Source organism: Aspergillus nidulans, chromosome VIII (genome assembly GCF_000011425.1).
Source record: "Aspergillus nidulans FGSC A4 chromosome VIII".
In the NCBI taxonomy this organism is placed as follows: Eukaryota; Fungi; Ascomycota; class Eurotiomycetes; order Eurotiales; family Aspergillaceae; genus Aspergillus; species Aspergillus nidulans.
The window spans coordinates 4,218,840-4,243,705 of NC_066264.1; the positions used below are offsets into that span (position 1 = coordinate 4,218,840).

Below are 24,866 nucleotides of genomic sequence, written 5' to 3' on the forward strand. Positions count from 1 at the left end.
ATTGCTCGACTGCCCGATTGCTCGGCTTGCTGGACAGTTCGACTTTGTCTGCAGAATACCTCATCAAATAAGGTGCAAGAAGAACCAGATATCAACATGCATGCATACAGAGACCAACCAGGAACATCCTGATCTAGTGTAGAGCATATTGAATTACGAAGTTTAACGAACCCCGCTGTTCTCCCCCGCTACCTACCTATCTTGGTGTCATACAGATACTTTCAGAGCCTAAGCTGAGCTGAGCGGTTTCTCCCGCGGCAACACAGTACCTATGCACAGTAAGTGGGGTACTTTACCGTCCGTCTACGCTGTGAAGTACGCCTCAAGCCGAATCAAGCCAAATCGCCTGCAAAGCAATGGCGTGCATTACTGGGATCGATTGAGTAGCCAACCTAAATTCAACAATAAGTTGTGTATCAGACAGTTTCCACATGCTGGAAACAAATATGACCCATCATCTCACTTTTGTGGTAAGCAGGGATAAAATACAGCGGCGCCGGCAGCGGCCCCGCCAGAACCGGGGATCGGGGACCTCTACCCTAAGCTTCGGGCTCTGCTGGCGAATCAGATACCGCAGGGTGTGTTCCACTGGCGTTGCGGGACAAAGTACGGAATCCGCTAGAAGTCAGAAGATCACATGGTTCGACTGCTCGAAGAGCTGAATATTCTCGTCGTCATGGTATTCGGCTATATAACCGTAGATACGTATATATGGAGAACTATCCAGAATGATGCGTAAATAGTGCATGGTTGGAAAGATAAAATATGCCGAAACTCCGCCAACACCACGCTCAGTCAAAAGAACAGGAGAGGACAGGACACGCTCGTAAAAAAAAAACAACGAAAGACCCGCTATGACCGATAAAGCAGACCCAACCTAGTGAACCACAGGAATAAATGAAATGAGATGAAAGCGAGTGTCGATGCAGTTTTGTTGAAGTGAGATTTAAGTGAGAGAATGTAAGTGAGATGGACGGATCACCGTCGCAGCCGACCGACCCTGAATGCCGTCAGATCAAGCGATTCCACCGAGCCCTGGTCATCGTCGACCTCGACGGGTCCCTCGTTCGATGCCGGTCGCTTCGGCGACACGGAGGTTTCTGTAATTGTAACTGTGACTTTGGTCGAAGCGTCGGCTTCGAGCTTTTTCTCGTCCAGCTGTTCCTTCTTCTTCGCCTCCTGTTCCTCCCGGAGACGCTGGACTTCCTCCGTAGCGAGCTTGAGCAGGACATTGAATCGGTCCCTGACGCTCTCCAGCTCTGAAGCACAGGCCCCCACCCGCAGGAAATGGTACGCTGCTGTCTCGCAGAAGCTATGTGCAAGTTCCAGATTTTTATCTGCAAGGTCAAATGGCGACTCTCTTGCCGCCTGCGGCGGCGCGGGCGGGCCCCGTGTCCGTGCCGTTCGTATACTAGCCAGCAAATCGCTCTCAGGAGCACCTGGATCCAAAGCAGGTAGCATTGTGCGAGCAGTATTCCTCGACGACGATCGCAGGCCACCGACAGCCAGCGGCAGCTGAGCCATCTTGCCCTTGCGTAGATTATTTCGTGCTGTCCCAATATTTCGCACCATTTCCTCTAGCGTCTTCTGAGTATACCCATCGTAGTGAATAATTAGGTTATGTCGCGTACTGATCACCGTAGGGCCGTTACATGAGTCGATGGATCCATCGTTTGTCTGTCGTCTGCGTTTCACGCCCAACTGGCTGTGATTTGCCGCAAGCGAGTCTGCTTGGATCGAGCAAACAGAACTATTGCGGCGACGACGCGGTTTTGAGGGCGCTGAGTGTTGCTTGAACGCTTCAGCGAATTCGGCGTTTTTGGCGGTTGTATGGGCTGAGAGGTCGGCGAGGCGAGAGATCCAGGTGGGGAGGTTGTCGGACAGGTAGGTGAAGGCGCCCAAGGCGTCCATTTGGGTCGTGGGCATACTCTTCGTATAGCAAATATCAGAATATCTGATCGATGGAATCAAAATTCGTTCCGTCGTGGTATCATCAGCTCGATGGCGTATACTTGACGTGGAGTGTTGGGGTGGTGGTGCTGGTGGTGGTGCTGGTGTTGGGTGTCGGGCGGCACCCTAGGCCAGTTCCATGGGTCAGGAGAACGGACCGAGAATCGAAAATCAGAAACTGCGTTTCGACAGGTAGAATTGGTCGATAGGTATCGACGAACGTGAAATCGAGAGAATGGAATCGAGAGGGCGAAGGGGGTAAGAAGAAAAAAAAGAAAGGAAGGAAGGGAGAAATGAAGGCAGGCAGAGCAAGCCAGCAAGCAAGCAGGAGATTTCGAATTGAGACGGGGACTGGGAGACTGGAGTGAGGGATGAATACCCCGTCGCCCTGTGGGTCCGTTACGACCTCTTACCGCACTAGTCGTAATCTAGCCGCTGTCAGATCCTCAACTCTATCTCTTGTTGGATGGGCTGTCCCGGGCTCCCCTGCTAGCCGTACCGGGATGTTTTCATACGTGTCGTATTTGGCCGTCCTTCCTCATCAAGCGTGACGCCCGCGACTCCTCTTTAGTATCGAAAACTGAAACCTCAGGCAGAAATCCCTTACTGAGCCGGGACCTTTTTTCGCTCGCTCGCTGCTTGCTTGCTTTTGCTGCCGTCGTTATCAAACAAGTTCCAGGTTCGATATCTGTGTTACGGGTCTACGACGTCAACTCAATCCCGTCTCCTGCTAAAATGCTTAATATAACAAAGAAATTATCCTGTTTCTTGCCTTCATCCTTGTTCAAACGGCGGTGAGGTCCTCTATAGATGGGCTGCATGCATTAATGTCTGTCTAGGCGTCTAGGGCGTCTCAGCGTCTCCAAATGTCCCTCCAGCGTCCGCAAAAGTCTTTAGTCTCGACTCGACTCGAGCAATGGCAGAGCTCAGGGTCGCCGGTCGATGAGGTCGATGGTGGGGAAGATGATCGTCTTCAACGCTCGCTTGATGATCCATCTTTCTAGACGAGCGTTTCCAGCTCAATGCCAGCGCCAGTGGCACTGGCATTGAGCTGGCTCTGATTCTGGATTCGTAAGAGCAATGATTATCAGTCGCTGTGGAGGTATTCCCGTGCCAGTGCCGTGCAACGTGCAAAGTGCAACGTGGGATGCGCAACGCGCGGATGATCATTGATCAGCAGAGGTTGGATGATTGTATCATGATTATTATAATTTCTTTAAAATACCCAGAAATCATGTGCCCGTCTGCCACGAGGCAACGGAGATCAAACAGGAAACCGCAGAGATAGCAGGCTGGATAGCATGATTCTTCTTCTAGAAGACTCGCTTCACTCGCCTCATCTATCTCCAGCCGTCGCTAAGCCATTCCTTTCTCAGCCCATTTATATTAAACCCTCGGCTCCAAGTTCAACAGCCGGAGTCATCCGCCGCTCCAAACTGCCTGTCTGCACCAGCCTCGTTTTCCCTAAACGAGCCATGACACGTAACGGTCGACAGGCATCAGCATCCATCCGCACATCTTCGTCGTCTGCCATTGGAGGACAGCACTTGTTGTCCCAATCTTTAAACCCGAGTCTTCTGCTCGTCTTTGGATCAAAGTTCGACTTCCTCAAGCTCTGAATCCACTGCGGGCTGCCACGGCGGGAAGGACCGGGTAACGGAAAGTCTACAGTGTTTATTTACTACTGTTTACTGCTGTTTTGAGTTAGATCTTTAATTAAGGATTTTTTTTAGAATTTTTTTATTCTGTTTACGAGTAGGAGACTGGTCTGTACGCTTGATATACTTGTGATTAATTTATATCTCTATACCTGTACATACAATATTGCGTGGCTTGCAGTGTGCCGCCACCACGCGGCCGGCAGGCCTTGACTCCCAAAGGCTTCAACTACGTACCTTTGTCTTTATCACGGATCATCAACATTAAAATCCATGGACAGCCCTTTATTGCCTTGTCTCCTTGTTTCGGCTCCAGATTATCGGCTACTGAAACCGTATCGCGATGATTGACGGGAGCCCTCTATTTCCGCGGAAATTAGAACGCTAGAACGCTGATCGGGCTGGATGGAGGCGAGAATATGCCGAGCACGTTGAATCCTGTGCGTGCTGCCGAGTATCTTCATGCACGACAATCACGAGATCGCTGCCGTGCGTCTGGAAACCCGCGCTGGACGATTTTTCTATCGATTCTACCGTGATACGTGTCTCTGTGACGGCTTGGTGCTGTGCTGTCTTACAATGACCTGCATACGCCCGTAAGAGCCCGAGGTCACTGCATTGTCGGCTACCAAGGCATACGATCAAATAAGATTTGGCGAAGAGGAAGATTCAGTTCATTTCTGCTCATTCACTCGTCCACTCTCCACTCTCCACTCTTTCCTGTCTCCCGCTAACCCATACTTTCTGCAGCCGTCTTGAGCCTTCTGCTGCTTCCCTCGCATGTAACCGTTATCTGAACAGTATCAGAGCAGACGGCTTGCCTTGATTCATAGATCGTCATAGATGGCCGTTCTCACGAAGGCCGCTAGATGGCCATCAGCGTCATCATTCGCATCCTCACCGCAATCTCGCCTCTTCGGGATCGTCTGGTCAGATATTGATCGCTTAGTAGGCTTCCATCTGCTGGCATTTCCTCGTCTCAACTCGCTCGAGTCGCTCAGAGCCTCTCTCTTGTCTTCCTCGCTCTTGGACGCAGAGGCTTATGGGCTGGCTGAAGATGAGCGCGTCCAAAGTCTGTCACTCGCGCCACCAGCGTCAGACTGCGGTCGTTTCCCTTTCCCATCAGACCTTGCGGTGGCTTCTGAACCTAGTGTTGCTTGCTGATTGACAAGTGTCCATCCTGATGGCTTAGGCGCGGGCCGTACGCACAGTTGTGACGGCCTTGTCTTTGTTGCCGTTCCTCCTGATGCTCCCGTTCGTGTTATTGTTCGTAGCTCCAGTGGTCGCATATGTGCTGTTCGTGCCCGTGATGGTTGTTTCTGCGGCGGCTCTTGTGCATACCTTGTTTGCGACGGCCCCACTTGTGTTAGTGCTTGCTCTAGCACCTGTACAGATGCCGGTCTCTTTCTAGATGGTCCTGGCTGTATTGATGGCTCTGTTAGTATCGGCGAAGCTGGTGCTGTCTTCACCTCTCCAACGTCCCTTCGTAGGTCCCGCGAGTAGCGGGACGATGATGCTTCTGGCAGACTCCAAGACTCGGGGCAATACTAATCCACAAACATCTCTTCGAAGACAAGTCTGATCGAAGAATAAATAACCAGCTCTCATAGAATGCGGGGCGCCTCTGGGTTGCTTCGACCTGGATTAGGTGTTGTCGGGTTGTTTGCGGCTGCGTAACAAGGAACTGGTTCTGCAGGCTCGAGGCCAATTCTGTAGGTTCACTTTAGTCAGATCTGCGAGACATGATAGTTTCGAGTCAAGCATAAGCAAAGGTCAGTCATACTTGGAACGTCACTCTATCGGGGGTCGGCATCGACGAGGCCAAGGGTGCGTTGTGGTAGCACTACACATCAAGGCCAGTTCGACCTGAGTAATACACCGCCAATATATGCTAGACATGGAATACAAACAGTCTCTGAACCCCGACTGCGGTGCTGCATCTGAGCTCGAGCCTAAGTCATTTATCGAGTCCAGTTTGAATCGCCCCTTTTCCTTCTGCCGCTTATCGTCGCCGCCGGCACCGGCACCTATCATAATACCCCGGTCGTTCAGGTCCATGGCTGCTGCTCTTGTTGGTAATAGCGGGTATATGGGAAGAATGGCCTGTAATATGTCGTTGAAGGCTATGATGCTCTGATAATATAGAACGCTACCGTGACAAGATGTGCAGGAGCGTATGAGCCGTAACAACGCTCCTAGGACTTAGGTGTACATCGCAAACAAATTCAGCAACGACCGTGACAGACCATCCCACTAAAGATCCTCCATCCATTCTGACCAGGCCATGCTCAGGGCCACAACTCCGTCTCTTTCCACTCACCCTTCTCTGCATCAACAAGCGCCCAATTCGTCCTCCGCACATCATCCGGGTTCGAAAAGTCCAGCCTCTCTATCTCCTGTGGACAAATGAGCAGAACCCGAAAGTTCGCCCTCGCAACTTCGTCCTTCAGGTCCTCAACCTGCTGGTTCAGCTTCAGTCGCGGGTCAGATGGGGCCTCCGATCGCGGCGTTCCAGGAGGGGGGCTCTTGAATGTCCCTAAGCAGGTTAACCTTTAGTAACAATGTCCATAACTAAAAACGATGAAGCCAGACCTCTCATAACTTGACTATGGTTTGCAAAGTACGTCGCGACCTGCCTATCCCAATCCCAATCTTTGATGTCGCCCTCCCCCTCCTGCTTGACCCTCAGCGCCATCCTAACCGTCTCCCTCGCCTCCTTCTCCTCAGCACCGTTTCCAGGATTGCCGATCGCGATTGCCTTCCCGCGAACCCGCCACTGCGTAGACACCTCCTCGAGCCAGAACACGCCTTCAACATCATCTGAGTCCGCGATCTGTCCCATCTTCTTCATTCGGGCGTCTGTTGTGATAGAGAAAAGGTCGCTTTCGTACACATCTGGATTGAGACCAATTCCCTGGGTCTTGAGTGCTTCGATGCCAGATTGGTGCAGTGTTGACGCGGGCTTGGGGAAGAAGCCTCGGAATTCGACAGTGCGCGAGCGAGGGACGGGCTTATTGGCCGTCGTATGTGCGATCGACGCCAGGGAGAAGGAGGATGACTTGCTCTTTTCGAGGCTCGCGAGGAAAAGAGCGCGCCATGGGGCTACGGCAGGGGCCATATTGTCTGGCGTTGAGGTGCGCTGAGTGCGGGGTTGGGGGTTTGGACAAAGATTTCCTGGTAAGATGTGCTTTTATCTATATGAGTGCAATGAATGAGTAATTGGTCTTTGGGCAAAGAGTGGGGAGAAGACGAATGGTTTCCGGTTTCCTTTTTCCAGAAGTTCAAGCGATTCACTCTGGTTGACTTCGAGGTTGCGCGTTTCTTTAAATTTGGAGATGACGTCGGGCTTATCTTATCTGATACCGCACGAGACAGTATGCGTACCGCTTGCGAAGTACATTTGATTTATCGATAATCCATGAATATCGGTACCTGCCTTCCATTCATGATGTTCATGATCAACGTCAAAAAGCAGTCAGGAGTGGTTTCAAGAAAAACTCCTAAACATTCGAGTGTCGGTGGATCTGTACCTGGAGAAAGTGGGACCTGTTGGGCGATATGCTAGACATATTTTTGCGACGCTTCGTACGCCAGAGAATATATAGTCGGGGGAAGATCCAAAAACAAGGGTTGCTTAACCAAGAAAGTAGATGGTTGATAGTCAAGTAATAAGATGAACATCGGGCTTGGTCATGGTATACCCACTGCAGGATCGAGAGCACAAGGGAACCATAATTGCAAATAGTAAGTTCTAACCGATATCATGCCAGATCAGTCAACGCCGTAAAGAAGCAAAGATAGTACAACATCCGAAACCCAGGATTATGCCACATAGCAAAACAAGGTATCATATTACCCAAGATCACCATATCAAGCACCCAGCATCAACACAGCAAACACATCATAGCTGCATCTGATCCCCATCGTTTCCCGCCCCATCAAGCGCACCCCCTGGTATCCGCCCTTCATTTAGTTCCCTCTCCAACCGCGTAATCTCTTGCAAGCTCTTCGCCTCCCGAATCATCTTCTCAATCCGCTTCCTCTCGCTATCCGTCAGCTTCACCCGCAGGCGCTTCTCGGGCGGCGGTTGGTCTGCCGCGCCGCCAGACGGAATATCAAAGGTGCGTGATTTCACGCCTAGAATTTTCGATGCAAGCGCAGTCGGCTCCGTAGCCGTGCCGAAGAGCTCTGCTGCCTTAGCTCTTTCCGCATCTTTCACTTTCTGGTAGTCGAGGAAGCGGACGCTGGGAATCCGCCAGATTATCCAAAGCCGGTAATACTATCGACCAGACAAATCCGTCAGCTCTAACACATATCTTGCGCGTGCACGTATGAATCAGAGAAATAAACACCGCGACCACTCACCTCCTTCCTCGTAACTGGATTCTCCAACAGCACCAAATGCGTCAACTTCGTCAGATTCCGCAGCGGATCTAGGTCCGCCAACTCAGCTATGTTGTTTGCTGTCAGGACAAGTGTCGTCAAGCCCGGGATTGAATTCGCAAGGCTTGGCTGGATCTGCCGCACCCGGTTTCTGGCAAGGAGAAGCATGCGCAGCCGCGGGAAGAACGGGAAGTTGCCTAGCGAGGAGATGTCGTTGTCTGTGAAGTCGATTGCATCTTGGTCCTGGGGCAGACTGCGTCAGAACCTGATCTTTTTTGAATTGGGCCTTACAAATGAGGGAAGAGGTGGAGAGAGGTAAGTACCTTCGCAATACCTAAATTTTCAATCGCGGGAATCTTGTGCCCTATACAACGCCGACGACAAAGGTCCATATCAATCCAGCTCTCAAAGTGTAGTACCTGTCCTTTTCAGGTACTTTGTGTGGAACGCACCTCGAAGATCTAGCTCGCGATCCTTGAGCGGGTTGATGTAGGATAGAGAGTTCTGAATCAACTCAACCGTGAGGCGCATAGTGACGGAATTATGAGCGGTTCATAAACGGAGCAAGGCGGTTGAATTGAAAAGAGTGAATCTCGAGGGATGATAAAGAATTATAAAGTGCAATCGTGGTAATGTGAACGGCAGAATGAACTTCGCGTCGATTTCTGGAGAGCTCAGAGAGAATTCTGCCCGGCGGTGAGACATCAGGTCCTGTAGCTACCACGTGACTTGATACCCTAACCGCCATAATATGATAACCAGTGCAGCTATAGGAGACGGTATTTAAAACGTTTAAGGACTCTCAGAGCGTGCTTTACCATAGCTATCTGTGGATACTGATAGCTACCTAGTCTTTTTTCTATCATATCAAAGAGACAACTATGCCGTTGCGTCCAGGCCGCCACAACTGGGAGAAACTCTGGACTTAGTGGGCAGACTAGAAATTAGCCGAATCGTTCTCATACAGGAATATACTCCAAATGGTGGAGTACGGCTAAGCAGGTAAAAGCTAAGGGATATTCGATATATACAGACACTTGACTTATGATGAGATACTGAATGGATACAGGCTCGGAATGAGAGAGCGCTGCCCGTCGGATAATATATTAGCAATAGATACATATGGTTTATAGAAACAGTCAGCCGAGGAGAGAAAGGCACGATGGTGGTTAGAGGGGTGAGAGATTGGTTGTGGCGATTAAAGTGTGCTGAATCGGAAGAGAAGGAAAGAGAGGCTATAGGATTTCTACCGTCAAAAGAAAGTCTTAAAGAGTAGTTGCAAGCAAATGTGGACATTTAAAATAAAGTCATAAGTATTTGGTTATTTTGTATTTATTTGACAATGATTTGGCCAGGATCATGACGCGCCTACCTAGCTAAAAGAAGTCACATAACCTACAATCAACTCCAAGTGTCCAAGAGACAGAAATGAGCAATATTGCGCCGATAAAAATGTATGCCTGAGTACATGTGGAGTGAAACAGATGAACGCCGGCCACACTAATGCCTGTGTGGTACTAAATGATCAGCAATGCCGGAAACGCCATATGGTATGCTATAATGCTCAATATCAGACATTAACATTAATCATGTAATGGTGTCGCGCTAGGCGACTTATGAGAATGCGAGCGTGACGGACTGGGTGCCCTGGACCGGCGCCCGTTTGTCGTCGGGCCTAATGCAATCGGAGCTAGGTGGTCCCTGCTTTCCGTCCTTACGACAAGGCCATTACGGTCAATGGAGGAAAGCCCGGGTGCGGCACTGATACCCAGACCGACGGTCGCCGAAGAGGAGTTATCGTGGTTGAAGTGAGGGCGTGCGGGACTGCTCTGTCCCCAGCTAGATGTTCGTTTCGGTGGCAAAAATGCTGTAGAGTCGGTATCTGAAACGTGATCGTATGAGGAACGGCTTGATTCAGAGCCCCCAAGCTCGATGTCTTGAGCTCCTTCTTCCAAGATACGCTCATAAGACGGCGCCCGTTGACCAAAGAATGACGGCTTGATGGGGGCGGATGCCTTGCGCTTTCTTTGCTGGATCAAGCGCGGACCGCGTCCGCAACTGAACAGGTTGTTGACCTTGTGGTAAACCTTTAGTCGCCGGGTCCGACCACAGAGCAAGAACAAGGCTAGAATGATAATTAGGACAAAGAGGATGATTCCTGGTATCCTACGCGATGAGTTGCCCTCCAGAAGCGCATCCTGCCATGACTCGCCATGAAGGGTCTCCGGATTAGGCAGCAATTCTGCACTAGGGTATTGGAAATCACTAGGAACGCCGGCAACGTTGCTGCCGAAACCGACAGGAAGGGATTCTGCTGTCTCCACAGGAACCTGCGATGCAGCATACAAAACCATCTTGCCAAGAGTCCAGCTGACTTCGGTAGAATCAATTTTGTTAACCGCTTGGAAAGGATCTAGGAAGCCTTTGTGCATCCCATTCTCCAGAACTTCTTTGGTTCCGTTGACAGAAGACGCTGATGTTGATTCCAAGCCAACACGGGGAACCCCGATGCCATCGTGCAAAACGTTGATGATCCACGATGCCTTGAAGCATACTTCATATGCTAGTTCGCGATCCAACTTCTTTCCCCACTTGTGTTCGGCAATACCTTGCTCGATAGACTCCCAGTCCTGCGAGCAAAACTCCTCGACGCGGTGTTGATATGTATTGAAGTCGTATGCTTTATCCGTATGACCCATTTCGAAAACCTCATGTGTAGTATGCCAGTACTCACTGATGCCAACAAAATGGTTGACGTCAAAGTCAATTGCTGGAACGTGAACGCCGTGAAGTAGACAAGGTTGGTCTTCACAAGGAGCATCCTTGTCCAAAAGTGGATATGTTCCTCGCAAACACTCATCAAACTTTCCAGTACCCAAGAGATAATGCTTCGTCTCAGAATCTTCTAGAGGTCTCCCATCAAGGGTCGTTCGAAGACCGGCTGGGAGGCATGGATCGGGAAGTTCTTTGACATTGTCGGCACTTAGCGCACTCTGCAATGAATCCAAGTAACGCCGGCGTGCTTCGCGTACTCCAAATTCCAACCACGAAGTTACAAACACTCGGTGCTCCTGGGTAGATCCGTCAATATTGCGCAGCCGGAGCAGGGTTAGATCATTCGCATGCTTTTCGCTCTCAGTCGCATTAGGAGCAAATGCAATCTGGGCGGAGGCTCCGCCCATGTCAAGAAATCCGTACGTATGATGGCCTTTTCCATGGTCGTGGTCACTCGGCGAGTCAAAGCTCCCAAGCAGGTAATTTGTAGCAACCCAACCATACAACCCTTCGGTGACACCGGGAATAACTTGAATATGCAAATTGCAGTCGGGCAGCGCGAAGTCATAGTTTTCACGAGCGTAAGAGCAAATATGATCTAGCAGAAGTTTTTGCTTCACGTCTTCCACCAATCGCATCCCAGCCGTGGCGAGTAAGAAAATCGGCGTCTCTTTAATCGCATCATCAGGCACAATATCACGGGCGAAATCGAGGAGCTCGGCCAGGTGTTCGGGGCCAAATTCCTCCGGCCGATCAGCGAATGTAGAAACTCCTGCAACCGTTGTCAGGATCAATTTGCAAGGCCACAGAAGACGAGATTCGCAACCTACCGGGATGTATCTTCTTCACCCAGTCTGACTTTGTTTTGATTTCTGGAAGCGATTTGAGGTTGTGTTTACCGGACTCTTTGCGCGCAACCGCATTATCCAGCCACCGATAGACGTGAACTCGAGTCCCCTGCGCCGTGTTAGATATAGAGCTTCGAATAGTGATTGTGAGAGCTCACAGATGAGCCTGCATCCAGGACGATACCGTAATGCCCTGGGAAAAAACATCGCTCGTTAGTTTAGCTTGGACGAGACCGCAACAGTGAACAACATACATTTACCCATGGAGGCTGAAATCCCAGCTGAAATCTGAAGTACTGATGGTAGATTTTTAGATCATTGGCATGACCACGCTAAAGGCCAACTGCAGGAAGCGAAAAGAGGCCTAAGGGTCCTGAGGAGAGGCGGGATCTTGAATCCGGGGGTCCTGATAACGACTGACGGCCGGTGTACCAGAAACAATCCAAGGTCCAGGATCAAAGGTGCCGGTTGGCTTTGCGTAGAAAGTAGAATGGTATGGAAGAAACGAACGGCTTCGCGAACGAAGAAGGGGAGGTAGCGCGGGGAAGCTGAAACGAGTGGAAGGAAACGGGGTAGATAGGAGAGAGAAGGTGAAAAGGGAGGAGGGTGGTGAGGCCAACTTTGGGGCAGAAAATAGCAGGGCAGTGGAACGTTTCGATAACGGGAGCGGAGGCCGATGGCGACACTGGCGAGGCTGCGACAGTTGCAGTGGACGCGACAGCCCGCAGATCCAAGGCGCTAGTCCATTTACGGATTTTTCTCAGGACACTCCGAACGAGCACTTTGACTCTTCAGAGACCCCACAATTGCGATGGGAGGAACAAACGAAGGTAGAGATATGATATATTTGAGTAGCCACTTACTAGACCCAGCTGCAAAAAATCCCAATTCTACCTCTCTCCCTCCAGATGTTCGTCGCCAACGGCAGACCCTCGATATTAATAGAGAGAGGATGACGCAAGCTTCCTGGGATGGCGTGCCTCAATGCCGCCGTTTATTGGTGTACTGTTCGGTGGTGGGCCTTATGTTTTGCCAAGCTAACGATAAGACGTAAAGTAATGCAAATAATGCAAATGAATACGCGGTCCAGACCACACGCATGCACAAAGCGATCTTCAGGGCCTTGGATGTTGCCCTTGGCTCCTGGCAAATGGCTCCATGAAACTGCATATAACCTTAATAACATTAAGGGGGAGCGACGATATCGCTAGAATTCATTAATAAATCTCTCTATTGCGACAAACATTACAATAGCCAATTCTGAAAAATAGACAGTCTACGCCCTTTTCGTCTCGGCCGCTGTCTGCTGTACTTCGCTCGAGGGTGTTTTCGACACCCCCATCAACGGCGAGCTATTGATCCCATCCAGCATGGAGTAGTCGCCGATCTGCTCGTCCACGAAGAAGGATCGGTCCAGTCCGACCATCTCAGCTTCTTCGTTGGCCCGCAGCCCCAGGTATGGAATGAACTTCATCACCATGAGTATGACCCAGGTCACACCGAAAGAATAAGCGGAGATGGCGCAGATCTCAGCAAGCTGCTTTCCAACCTGAACGCCCTCGCCGTTGATGGCTCCAGGAATGAGGGAATCGCCATCCAACGCCGAGATGTACTGATCGGCGAAAATGCCAGTCAGGAATGAGCCGACCATACCGCCGACTCCATGGAGTTTGAAAACGTCCATCCCTTCATCAACCCGAATCCACTCGTTGAGGTTCTTGCACGCGGAACACACGATGCCAGTAAGGAAACCAACTAGGGCGCCCAGCCAGAAAGTGACACATCCCGCACAGGGAGTGATACCAACAAGGCCAGCAATGGCGCCTTCGCAAGCTCCTACCATAGAGAATTTTCCCTTGTTCCGGATCATGTCGACCAGGACCCAACCCAGGACGCCCGTGGAGCCTGCGATGTTGGTGTTCATAACGGCCATGTAACTACGGACACTTGCGTTGAGGGTCGAACCGCCCTGTTATCAAGTTAGATCAGAGTCATGAGAAGATAGTGTCAACGGAACATACATTAAACCCAAGCCAGCCAGTCCAAATAAAGACGGTACCCAGGAAGACCAGAGTCGTGTTGTGAGGCCGCTTCATACTGGCGTCTGGGTAGCCTTTGCGCTTGCCGAGGACAACTGCGTACGCCAATGCAGCGCAGCCTGAGGCAATATGGACCGGGCCGCCTCCGGCGAAGTCGACGGAGGGAAGATTATACAGCCAGCCATGGCTACTCCAAGTCCACCGTGCGAGAGGACAGTACACAATGGTTTCCCAGACAAAGGCGAAGACAAGTGACGCCAAGATACCGCCTCTTTCAAAGGCGCCGCCAACAACAATCATGACCTATAATCAATGAGTATAATCCTGATCAGTCTCAGCACATTACTCACCGTGCAGGAACCGAAGAGGAGCTGGTACAAGCAGAAGAGGACTTCGGGAAGCACGGCAGACCCTGGCGATGGGGCCGCCAGGGCATCCATGAGCCCAAAATTCTGCAGCGTCCCAATGTAGGGGCCGCCATCCCGCGAGTAGGTGAGTGAATACCCCCAGAACATCCATTGAAATGTGGTGCTGCCGCAAGTCAGCTCTCACCCCGTTTGCATACGGACTATGCTCGATTTAACTTACACTGCCAGGACTAAAAATGCCTGAAACAAAAAAGTCATCGCAGACTTCCTTCTAGTCAAACCGCTGTAAAGAAAACCGATTCCCGGAAGAATGAGATAGACGATGAAAGTACAGGCAGCGATGTAAACGGCATGGAACTCATATCCAACAAACGGCGCGTTCACGTCGAGCTTGGTCGTATCTCCGCCATCAGGTATGGAGGGATCATATTCGGGCTGTCAGTCGCGGGGCGTTAGCTGATTACAGGGGCTACACTGCCTGTTAATGGAGCTGACCTACACTAGACATGATGAGAAAGTTCTTGTCCGGTCAGTTCGTGGTGGCTGTATACAGGCTCTACCGAGTAGTGGTCTGCTGACGCTGGTAGGAGGTTGGTCTTGCTCAGATAGGAGCTGCGCGAAGAGGACTTGCTCACAATTTAACCTTGCCCTGAAGGCTCCATCGTTCTTCAGACTGGATCGATTCCGACGATCGTCGCCCCTCTGTCGTGACTATTCGCGAGCCAAGAATGCAAAAGAGTTGTTATCTTTATAGCCAAGAGTCCACCTCTGCCTCTACTTACCCCGTTAAGTATTGAAGATGGGCCATCGTCGATAACAAGTTAACAACATCGGGTTCGATCAATGAAACTGCTATCAAAGGCGCTTAGATATGGCGGTGCCAAGGTCCAGCTCGAGGAGCCGTATGGCCCTGATAAGATAGAGCTGCACAAATCTCCCAATGACAGCTTCTATACCTGCGCGGGTCCGCAACCCCGGGAAAACACAACCATCTGGGGTTTAGTGCGAGATCGTGGAGCTATCGATATCAAAAAACCTGATAAATCGAGCTCTGGATACCAGCTTGTAATTGGCGAGAGATAATGCCTTAAGCCACGGTTATTTGGGTGGGGATTTCTAGTATCTGAGTGTTAGCCATGTCTGAGCAACTGTTCCTTGCAACCTGAGTAGATCAAATTCGTGACCAAGCCTCTTGAGATTGGACTAAAGAGTCGATTGTAGAACTAATAATGGCTAATGAGGATGCCGTACTGACGTCTCTATTGGCGTAACGACCGCTGGTCTGCGAACCTGATCCCGGCTGGGGAAGACTGCACATCAGATCGATGGATCGAAGAGAGGTATATGGCGGTCTCGGTAAGAACTGCCTGTGCTGATTTGCTCATGTGATTCACGGACGGTCGATTCTTACCAAGCCTTCTTTCTACTGGAATGACTAACACAATGGCCATTCTCAGCCTTGCCGAGATCTACGATTGACCTCTATGAGCCAAACAGTGCATTCTCCAACCCTATCTCTCTTTCGCTCTGCCACAGATATCTTTTAACCAGACAAATTGTGGTCCACTCACTATGCCTGCCGTTCCTTTTCTGGGCACTGCGCAGTAGCTGATGGCCGGGTAATTCCGAACAGGGTGATGAGACCTTCCCTGTGTTCCGTGCGACACGTCATTGCCTCTCGCCCCGGTTCGAGACACCTACTACCTTCCTGGGAATGGTTTAGGTCTCAGTGTGCGAGTACAAAGCCTTGTTCGGCATATGTTGTTAACGGGTCCGGTGCCGTCTTGATGGAGCCGACAAGAGGCCGCAATATGCCACCAAACAGACTAAGAAGAGGATTTGCCTCTGCCTTGTCGTACTTTACCTACGTAACAACGAAAGGCCAGTGCTGGAGCTGATAGATATGGGCCCCAGCTGGCCAGCAACGGCTATAAGCTTATCGACACTCGCTGCAAGCCCTTTGCCGAGCAACCTTCATCCACTCCGGCCATACTGCCCATTGACCTCAAATGCCAATCTGAACGCGCGTTCCCTTCCTCGGATTCCTTCTGATTATGAGTCTATCTGACATACGCATTAGGCATCCTGAAGATGTTTCTTTATCAGATGCAATGGAGACGACCGAAGTTTGCGTTCCTTTCAGGGTACACCGATAGCAGTGTCGAATGGCTAACCAGGATCCGGTCCAGCTTGCCGCAAGGGTCTCCCTTATCGAAATGTTCTTGGTCCCTTACTGCTATGGCTTGATTGGTAAAAGAGTGGTTTACTATGCGGCGCATAACCGTATGTATATCACAATGGAACGGCAAATGACACCGTGCAACCATGTGTGATCCTCATTCTCGAGACATCCTTCGTTCATATTGATCAAATACTCCGCACTCTGATGTCCAATGACGAAAGCTTAGCAACTAAGGCAGAGATTCCGTCTGTGATGTACGCTTGCAGCAATCGAAGTGGCGGATATCTGCACGGCCACCGAGCAAACTACTGTCATGGTTCTGGACATCCGATCATCCACCACAAAGTTCGGTTCGGACTCCCACATCAATATCGGGACGGAGTTGCAGGGATAGAGCCTTTAGTACCGAAGGGAAAGTTCTATTGGCAGCATGAAGTGAGCGTCCAGTTATCCAGCGTATCTTGTGATGTTAGCTGGCAACATTGCAGTCTGATTGGAGGCAAGGTAGGAGAGGCACGCAATGGGACACATCTCTGGGAAACAAGCTATCGAGAGGCAGAATTCCACTGCACTCTCCGGCATGTCTTCTGTGTAACAATGCCAGCGATAAAAGTCGAATGTGAGCCTTCCGGGTCCTCGAGAAACCCGCATGTCGATCTAGAAAATATCAAGCCAATTACAGGCGAAAAACAATCTTGAGAGTCACTATGGATGGGCATGAGGCCATAAAGCAGAAGTCTTCCACAGCTATTGCTACTGGTGACATCCTTCGCAGCGAGAATGCACTCGCAAGCCCCCTCAGTGAGGATGAGAAACGAAATGAAAAGAAACTTGTTCTAAAGATTGACCTCTTGATACTTCCCATGATTGCCTTCTCCTTTTACCTTAGCATTATAGACCGGTAGCTGCTATGCTCCTACTGCGGAAATAATGGCTGACATGCGAAGGGGTAATTATGGCGCCGCTCGGCTTCAGCATCTAGAAAGCGATGTTCATATGTCGGGGTCCGAATTCCAGGCGGCATTGAGCATTTTCTACGTGGGCACCATCCTGTTTGGGGTACCATCAAATATGCTGCTCAACCATTTTGGCCGGCAATCATTGCACATCGGCCTTGCCGTTCTCTTTTGGGGAACGGTCACGAGCTGCACGGCTGCAGTCAACAATTTTGAGTGGATGATGGCTTGCAGGACCATTCTAGGCATTGCTGATAAGTTCTGGAGCAACTCGACTATCAAGTCAACGGCTAATCTTAGACAGAGGCTCCTCTATGTGCGGGAATCCTATTCTACCTCTCAGTACGTGGGGCTTTGATTTATGAATCATTTCACAGTACTAGCTGACGCCAGTCTTTCAAGAAATGGTAAAGAAAATAGAGCTTTCCTTCCGCATTTCTATATGTCTGTCTGCGGGACTAGTGGCAGCTGCCAGCGGTCCATTGATAGCCGCGGGTATCTTGAACGGTTTAGATGGCCTTCGAGGGCTTTCCGCATGGCGATGGCTTTATTTGATTGAGGGTATAGGTGGGCTAACTTCACATTTGCAAAACCAGTGGACATTCAAATGATATTTTGACTTAGCATCGATATGTGCAGGGCTTGCGCTTGTCGCATTTCTCCCTGACTACCCACACACCTGGGCTGCCCTCACGCCCCATATGAGAGAAGTCGGCAAGTCATTCCATCCAAGACGAATCTCACTAACGAATATCGCAGCTATTCGGCGTCTAACATTAGACGCCCAGAAACTAACCTCGACGGCGCCAAAATATTAGCATTGGACGGCGTCAAGCTAGCATTACGTGATGAGAAGTTGTACATCCTGACCTTCCTGCAGCTATGCACTATCATCTGTATCGAAAGTCAGAGCTTCTATCCCACAATGACGGCCACGCTGGGATACAGCCATGTCATCTGACTCCTCCTCGTGGCGCCTCCATACCTTTTCTCCACAATCCACTGCTGCATTCACGGCGACTTGAGCGATCGCTCAGGACGCCGCTTTTGGTACGCCATCTACCCAGCCCCCATCGCTATCGCCGGATTCACCATTTATATAGTCTAGCGGATGATGGACGTCTACGAAGGCTAGGACTACGGCTATGCTCGGATTTTAAGCTGAAGGTGAAGCGGATGCAGAACGTGAGATTAATCTCAGCCTAAGACCTCAGGCTATGGTTGCTATGGAGCGTGAGAATGAGCGAAGCCGGTAAATGGTATAAATGATCAGTGGGCGTAGGGTAGATGCGGTTCTCATGGCCACAGCTGTCTGTAAGGCTTCGTCAAGGAGCGGTATTTCTGTTAGGGAAGAGTTGCAGGGGCACGGTGCATCTGGAATCTGGAGCCGCGTGCTTGGCGGGTTCTATGAATTTATAAAGACCCTGTGTGGCATTGATTGGCGTTGAAAGCCTGGGTGATGAGCTTTAAGGTATCGAGGGACGAAATCATTGAATCAGCTGGGGGTTAAGCAGAGGTTTTCAGATGTCTAACAAGACGATCAGCCATCTCAGACATTGCCTCTCGTCCATATCCAGCTTAACCTCCTCCATCATCTTCAGCTTCTTCACGTTCACATCCCGCTCTCCTTGCACTGTCCTGTTCAGCAGATGCAAAACAAAAGCAGGAGCAGAGCATTCGTCATCCTAACCTTTTTCTCGGCATTATTCAACTGTGTCTTCTACCGTTGAAGAGCCCATGGGCGGCCTGCCTTTCTTCTTCGGGGTCAGAGGCCATTCCGTTACTGCCAGCTTGCTACACGGTAGCCCTCTTGTTGGGGATTGCTGGCATGCTGCCCACTCATTGCGAGCCCTGCTCGTCAATGTAACTTGGATTTTCTGCATTTTGTGCCAAAATCCTTTTGGTATATGCTGATGTGCTGTTTTAGAGCTTTGGGTGAGCATCTTGTCGCCGGCTGTAGGTAGTATTAGATTAGGTGTTAGAATACAAGAAAAGTGAGGAAGACATACATCATTTCTTCGAGGACCCTACCGAGCTTCAGGTGGAAGCACTGAACTTATAAGATGGTTTGTCAGAGCTGGTTGTTTCACTTGTTGGGCTTGGTGAAATTCTAAGGGAATCGTGTAAGGCACACCGTCTTCTCTGCTTCCTCGGCCCAATCAATTTTACTGATAGATTGATAAGTATATAGGTACATTGTAGTTTCTCGAGTGGTCTGCAGTCTTGGGAGATGGATAGATCAGGGTGGTGTGTTGTAATTGGAGTTTAGAGCCGATTTGGAGAAGATGGACAAGAAAAGAGGAGAGGAGAGAAGTTCAGGGAAGGATCATGTGAGCTGACCATGTAATTGAAATATCTCCGTCTTTGAATTGTGGTGTTATGCAAAGGAAAGGCTTGTCAAGGACTCAGAGCCCAGACACTACAAGTATGACCTTTAAATTCAATATATCATGTCCTTCTCCTTTGGTATTCTTCTTCGTATTTAACTGAGGCTTCGCTCTAATGACAGAGAGCTGTTATAGGTACCTCTAGATACTTCTAGAGTGATTTCCTTCCAACCTGTCACGACGAGCTTCTCAACGAGCTTCTCAAGCCACCTGGGCAGCTCTAGATGCAGATCTGCATGATCGATCGCTTGTGGAGACTACGATGACGATCACCAAGCCGCGGCCGACTATCTGACAACTATAAAGGCCGGCTCCCCGCAGAATCCAATGGAGTCCACATCAATTTCAACCACCTATTTATCATGAAATCCCTTATTACCTCCCTCCTCCCAGCGGCTACGCTCATTCACGCAGCCGCCATTTGGCCAACGCATTCATTTCACACAACCGATACAAACACACCCATCCTCAACATCACCAAATTCGGCCCAACAGCCCCCGGCTTCCTCTTCATCGCCCCCTCCACTAGCACCGGCGGCTCACCTGCGATCTACGCCGACACCGGCGACCTGGTCTGGCACGGGCCCGAGGGCAAAACATACGCCTACCAGCCACAGACACTGCACGGTGAGCCAGTTCTCACCTTCTGGCAGGGTCATAACGTCAAGGGCTTCGGGTACGGCCATATCAGCATCCTAAATGCGTCGTATGAGGAAATCCACCGCGTAACCTTGCCGGGGTCAAAAGATAGTTCATTCGTTACAGCGACGAATGAGTCGTTTCCGTCTTATATCGACATTCATGAGAGCGCGATTACAGAGCACGGAACAATTCTGGTGACGGCTGTAAACGTGACGCAGACGGATTTGACGTTTGTTGGTGGCGAGCGCGATGGGTGGGTCCAGGATGGACTGGTGTATGAGATTGACATCGAGACCAACGAGGTCTTGTTCCGGTGGAGTGCTGTTGAACATAGCGAGCAGTTGCCCTTGGAGTATGTGGAGTATCCACTCAATGATGCGGGGAGAAACAGCTCTGTCCCGTACGAATGTCCGCACCTGAACTCCGTAGCCAAGTACGGCGATACATATCTCGTTTCGTCGAGGTACATGTGTAGTATCTTTCTGCTTGATAAAAAGGGTGATCTGGTTTGGTTACTCCATGTATGCCCGTGCCTGCCCTAACCTTGCCTCAATGGAACGAGCTAACAGGTACGTCCAGGGACAAAAAGGAGGCACATATACCCTCCCCTCAACCCCAGGCTCAACCTTCTGCTACCAACACGACGCGCGCATCCACGCACACACATACCCCGGGCACCCCAATGAGACGATAACCCTCTCACTTCACAATAACGACAACACAGATGCCACCATTCCGCGCCGTCTGACAACCGGGTTAGTCTTTAACCTGCACCCATTCAACAAATCAGCTACGCTGATATCCCGCACCTACGATGCCCGGGATCCTGTCTCGGCCGTGTCCCAGGGGAACTACCAGGTCCTTCCTTCTAACGGAACTGGAGCTGGACTTGGAGGGTACTATGTGGCGGGCCATGGCGCTGTACCGAAGATCGAGGAGTATGATTCTGCCGGGAAGGTTGTCATGAGGGGGTGGTTCGGTGCGAAGATCGAGAATACAAGTACGAGTAGCTATGATTGGACTTCTTATCGGGGCTATAGAGAAAATTGGGTTGGGAGACCCAGAAGTCGTCCTAGTATTTTTGCTTGTCGGGAAGAGGATGAACAGAAGGTTGATGTTTGGGTGAGCTGGAACGGGGCCACAGATGTAAAGGGGTGGAGGATTTATGGGCTGAGCTCGAGTTCTAAAGGGGAAAGAATGAGGGTCTTGCGGGACGTGGCGAAGAGTGGGTTTGAGACGAGGGCTGTGCTTGGGGCTGATATTGACGATATTGAAGTTAGGGAGGGCAGTGTGGATGTGATCATAGTGGAAGCTATTGGAGGTGTTGGGGAAGGCGCCAAGAGTGAGGCTGTACGTGTTGGGTCCTGCTCTACGCAGTAAAAGTGAGGATGTGCTATAGGTAACTATGAGAGCAACCACTAAATATTCATCCTAGGCAGACGCCAATGGATTATATTAAGTGCCTTGAAGCCATAGATGGGTGCATGCAGAAAGTATCTTAGTATAATACATGGCGTACAACAAAGAGGGGTATAAACAAGGCACAAGGCAAACGCAACCATAGAGACGACCAATAATGATAACTTATAGCTTAGATGTAAGTGCCTTCCTCCGCGGCGCCCTGGTCGACACATCGACATCAACATCAGTAGCGGGCGCACGGCTCTCTGCGCTCTCGAACAACGTCCGGCCAACATTGTCAGACATAGTCAGGACCCGCGAAGAAACAGTGGCGCCGTCTCGGCGGTTTTTCCTGCACAGAATCAGCTTACATGCACGATAGGGCTTAAACGATAAGAAAGCTAATAGTTAAACAAGGCACGTACCCCTCACGTCTAGACTTCGCAATCAACTCCATAAAGTCCCAAAGACGGCCTTGCGGGAGGAGTTTCCCGGTATCTGGGTCCCGCTCTGGCGTCCACTCTGGGGCGAGTCTCATTTTCGTGGACGAGCGGTTTTCTTTGCTCTTTGCGACGATGATGATGCCTTCCTCTGCGAAACGGTCGTACGAGTTTTTAAGGGCTTCTTTGTTGACGGCTTCGAAATAGGAGAGGTCACCCTGGTGGTAGAGAGTTTTGCCGAGCTATGGATGTTAGCGAGGGCTGAGACTTGAAGGAATAGAGCTGCATACTAATTGTGCATTGTTCTGCGCCTTGCTTAAGTTGATCCATACGTCCTTTGGACCGTTTAAGGGCGGAGTAAGCCCTAGCAAGGACACAGTGCCGAGCCACGAGGCTTCAATGAACGGCCAAATGAGGAAGCAGTAGAAATCGTAGTTCTCGCGTCCGCATTGACGCTCTGTTTCTGAGAGTTCGATGAACTGTGGTGCGCCCGTGGAATCTCTGGTGATTGCCAGGACTTGATCTTTCTCGAGGGTCCGCAAGGTGTTCTCCAAATTAGTAGTGAGACCTTCAGGAGGGAATATGAATTCGCCGCGGAAGAGCTGTTCCGATTAGTATGCGTGTCGTAAGGAGGTGATGTCAATGGAGAACGTACCTGAGATAGAAAGGTAACATGATGCAAGAGATCGCCATATGATATTCGTTGGTGTGCGGGTCCGCCTCCTTGCTTAACCCTTGTGTACATCGCTGCCGACACAAGCGCCTCAGAAATGAATAGGTGGATGGTCATATTCCGGTAGAACGAAAGCTGGAAACGGTCTACAGCAAAGTACGTTGGCTCCACTAACCCAGTTACCTCCCCCACAATCTTCGGTCCTAGAACGTCCAGCGCACGGTTAACGACCACCTCGGTCGGATACCGGTAGAAGTGTGCAACCCTTCCCCCTTTAGCTCGTACGCGGTCACAGAGCCATTCCACACGCCGAACAAGCTCAGCTTTGCCAACTCCGCGTCCACGCAGAGTCAAGAGGACTGTCCCAACCAAAGCCGTCGGCATCATCACGGACACGTTGTTGATGTCCGATAGTACCCGGTACCCTAGTGATCTCAGAAGGCGGCCTCGGTCGGAATAGCTGAGTTTGAGGCCTTTCTTAAGCTGCAATGGCTGAGGTAGTCTAGACAAATGTTGGGAAATGTACTCTCGGAGACTCCATGGTTTATGGAATCGCACGTCTACCCGACCCAGCTTCAGAGACAAGACAGATGACGAGGAGAGGAAGTCGGCTAGGTTCTCCTTCCTCTTGGGCTGACCAAGAAGCTCGCTAATGTATGATCTAATCATGTCAGCGATATCCACCTTCAGTATTATAATCGACGTACTCTGTTTCAATAACTTTGTCATATTGCGTACTGACAGGACATATGATAGTGTCCTCAGTACGACCTGATAGAACGCTATCCACGATAAAGCTGAGGATACCGAACTTTGGCGACAGCAGCTTGCCGGTTCGTGACCGTCCACCTTCGATGAAACACTCAAAATTATACCCCTTCTGCAGAATTGTGTCGATATACGCTTGGACAACGGTATTGTACAGTGGATCATTCCCGAAACTTCGCCGAATCCACATGGCGCCTGCGTGTTGTAGAAAAGCTCCCACAAAAGGGATATTGAGGTTGTCTCCGGCGACGACAACGGGCAACGCAATGCCTAATCGATAGCAGATAATCTGGAGCGAAACATAGTCGACATGCGATTTGTGGCAAGGCAGAAAGACGATGGACTGCTTCTTCTTGGCCGCCTCTTCTGCAACCGCACGTAGCCGCAGAATTTCCTCACTGGATACGTGGATGCCTGGAAAAATCAGCATATAGGACAAAATACCACCCAATATACTTACCCTGGTGGTATGCTCGAGTGAGAAGCTGGCTAGCAAGGTAGTATGCGCCGCGAATAAACCTCTTGCTCTCCATTTTGCAGATCATGTTATCCAACATCTGGTCCACCACCTCGTTAAGATTACTCTCGAGTTCCTTCCGACGTTGCGTGTGAGTACGCGCAAACTCGCCAGTCCTGATCTGTAAAAGCCCTTCTTTGTCTTCCACCTCCAGTCGCGCCTCTGCGAGCTCTTTTACCTTCTCCCGCAGGATCGGACTCGCCAGGATATGCGATTTGATCTGCTCCGTAAAACCAGAATAGTATATCGGCTGCCCAATGATATCATCGTAGGCGCGCCAGCCGGTCCCCGACATCATGTACGAGCTCACTTCGCGCAAGAAGTCGAACGGGTTCTCACGAAACCGCGCCATATTATTGATGAGATTGCGTTCCGTAATCCCTCCATCTTGCGGCTCTGGACCTCCAGTGTAACCGCTGGGATGAATTGTAACCTGATCACCAACGATTTCAAGGTCTGGGGCGGATTCACCCACAGATGACTTCGCCGGCGACATCGTCGCGTGAGGGGTTCGGCTGCGGGGACGGGCGAAGGAACGAGGATGGGTAATTCAAGCAGAGGAAGCTTTGGAAGTGTCAGACTTTGCAGACGTAGGAGGTTGAGAGACCCATGTCATGGTAGACGAGGACCGTGACCGGGAAACCCCCTCTCCGCAGCAGCAGCTAAAGTCCCAACAAATTGCTGTGATCGACCGGGTCGCCATTTGCCCCAGACTGTCTCCGTGGCCCCGACATCCGAGGATGCTGATCACGTGGCTAGCTCCCGCGGCTATCTTTGCCTGGATTCCTGCGGTGTCCATCAGGGCATTCTACTGTGTGCTGCTTTGAACGCTGCAAACGTGGGCACGACAGTGATTAATATGTCAAGATTTGTGTGAAG

The 24,866-nt window shown here is 50.6% G+C and overlaps 8 protein-coding genes across 8 annotated transcripts, besides 1 other annotated feature; 2 read left to right on the forward strand and 6 right to left on the reverse strand.

Annotated features, from left to right (window-relative positions):
• Nucleotides 1-24,866: part of a sequence feature (contig 1.5 561..450355(-1)) that runs on past both edges of the window.
• ANIA_00213 (uncharacterized protein) lies at nucleotides 674-2,265 on the reverse strand. Its single transcript, XM_652725.2, has one exon. The coding sequence runs from the start codon at nucleotides 1,924-1,926 to the stop codon at nucleotides 979-981; it is 948 nt and encodes a 315-aa protein (XP_657817.2). The 5' UTR covers nucleotides 1,927-2,265; the 3' UTR covers nucleotides 674-978.
• ANIA_00212 (uncharacterized protein) lies at nucleotides 5,897-6,902 on the reverse strand (the record flags this gene model as incomplete). Its single annotated transcript, XM_652724.2, has 2 exons — nucleotides 6,201-6,902; nucleotides 5,897-6,144 (listed from the first exon to the last, which is right to left on the reverse strand). Exons 1-2 carry the CDS (start codon nucleotides 6,724-6,726, stop codon nucleotides 5,897-5,899), a joined length of 774 nt encoding a protein of 257 aa, XP_657816.2. The 5' UTR covers nucleotides 6,727-6,902.
• lea1 (U2 snRNP complex subunit LEA1) lies at nucleotides 7,510-8,522 on the reverse strand (the record flags this gene model as incomplete). Its single annotated transcript, XM_652723.1, has 3 exons — nucleotides 7,510-7,887; nucleotides 7,974-8,209; nucleotides 8,444-8,522. The coding sequence occupies 3 exons, from the start codon at nucleotides 8,520-8,522 to the stop codon at nucleotides 7,510-7,512; spliced, it is 693 nt and encodes a 230-aa protein (XP_657815.1).
• Nucleotides 9,312-12,176, reverse strand: ANIA_00210 (apyrase). The gene is made up of 4 exons (XM_652722.2): nucleotides 11,869-12,176; nucleotides 11,773-11,807; nucleotides 11,597-11,723; nucleotides 9,312-11,538 (listed from the first exon to the last, which is right to left on the reverse strand). The coding sequence occupies exons 1-4, from the start codon at nucleotides 11,876-11,878 to the stop codon at nucleotides 9,575-9,577; spliced, it is 2,136 nt and encodes a 711-aa protein (XP_657814.1). The 5' UTR covers nucleotides 11,879-12,176; the 3' UTR covers nucleotides 9,312-9,574.
• ANIA_00209 (ammonium permease mepB) lies at nucleotides 12,891-14,529 on the reverse strand (the record flags this gene model as incomplete). The annotated part of the gene is made up of 5 exons (XM_652721.1): nucleotides 12,891-13,583; nucleotides 13,636-13,956; nucleotides 14,004-14,184; nucleotides 14,242-14,456; nucleotides 14,521-14,529. 5 exons carry the CDS (start codon nucleotides 14,527-14,529, stop codon nucleotides 12,891-12,893), a joined length of 1,419 nt encoding a protein of 472 aa, XP_657813.1.
• Nucleotides 16,911-18,120, forward strand: ANIA_00208 (uncharacterized protein; the record flags this gene model as incomplete). The annotated part of the gene is made up of 6 exons (XM_050611025.1): nucleotides 16,911-17,104; nucleotides 17,151-17,417; nucleotides 17,464-17,501; nucleotides 17,562-17,726; nucleotides 17,784-17,869; nucleotides 17,893-18,120. 6 exons carry the CDS (start codon nucleotides 16,911-16,913, stop codon nucleotides 18,118-18,120), a joined length of 978 nt encoding a protein of 325 aa, XP_050469298.1.
• Nucleotides 19,901-21,593, forward strand: ANIA_00207 (arylsulfotransferase family protein). Its single transcript, XM_652719.2, has 2 exons — nucleotides 19,901-20,651; nucleotides 20,686-21,593. Exons 1-2 carry the CDS (start codon nucleotides 19,909-19,911, stop codon nucleotides 21,566-21,568), a joined length of 1,626 nt encoding a protein of 541 aa, XP_657811.1. The 5' UTR covers nucleotides 19,901-19,908; the 3' UTR covers nucleotides 21,569-21,593.
• ANIA_00206 (lysophospholipid acyltransferase family protein) lies at nucleotides 21,773-24,483 on the reverse strand (the record flags this gene model as incomplete). The annotated part of the gene is made up of 6 exons (XM_652718.1): nucleotides 21,773-21,941; nucleotides 22,015-22,247; nucleotides 22,320-22,631; nucleotides 22,685-23,363; nucleotides 23,410-23,884; nucleotides 23,931-24,483. The coding sequence occupies 6 exons, from the start codon at nucleotides 24,481-24,483 to the stop codon at nucleotides 21,773-21,775; spliced, it is 2,421 nt and encodes an 806-aa protein (XP_657810.1).

Coding starts and splice junctions, on each gene's coding strand:
- ANIA_00213 (XM_652725.2), bottom strand. CDS start 1,926: ATGCCCACGACCCAAATGGACGCCTTGGGCGCCTTCACCTACCTGTCC.
- ANIA_00210 (XM_652722.2), bottom strand. Junction 11,724..11,772: donor TCCTGGATGCAGGCTCATCT/GTGAGCTCTCAC, acceptor AACACGGCGCAG/GGGACTCGAGTTCACGTCTA. Junction 11,539..11,596: donor GGTGAAGAAGATACATCCCG/GTAGGTTGCGAA, acceptor CAACGGTTGCAG/GAGTTTCTACATTCGCTGAT.
- ANIA_00207 (XM_652719.2), top strand. CDS start 19,909: ATGAAATCCCTTATTACCTCCCTCCTCCCAGCGGCTACGCTCATTCAC. Junction 20,652..20,685: donor ACATATCTCGTTTCGTCGAG/GTACATGTGTAG, acceptor CTTGATAAAAAG/GGTGATCTGGTTTGGTTACT.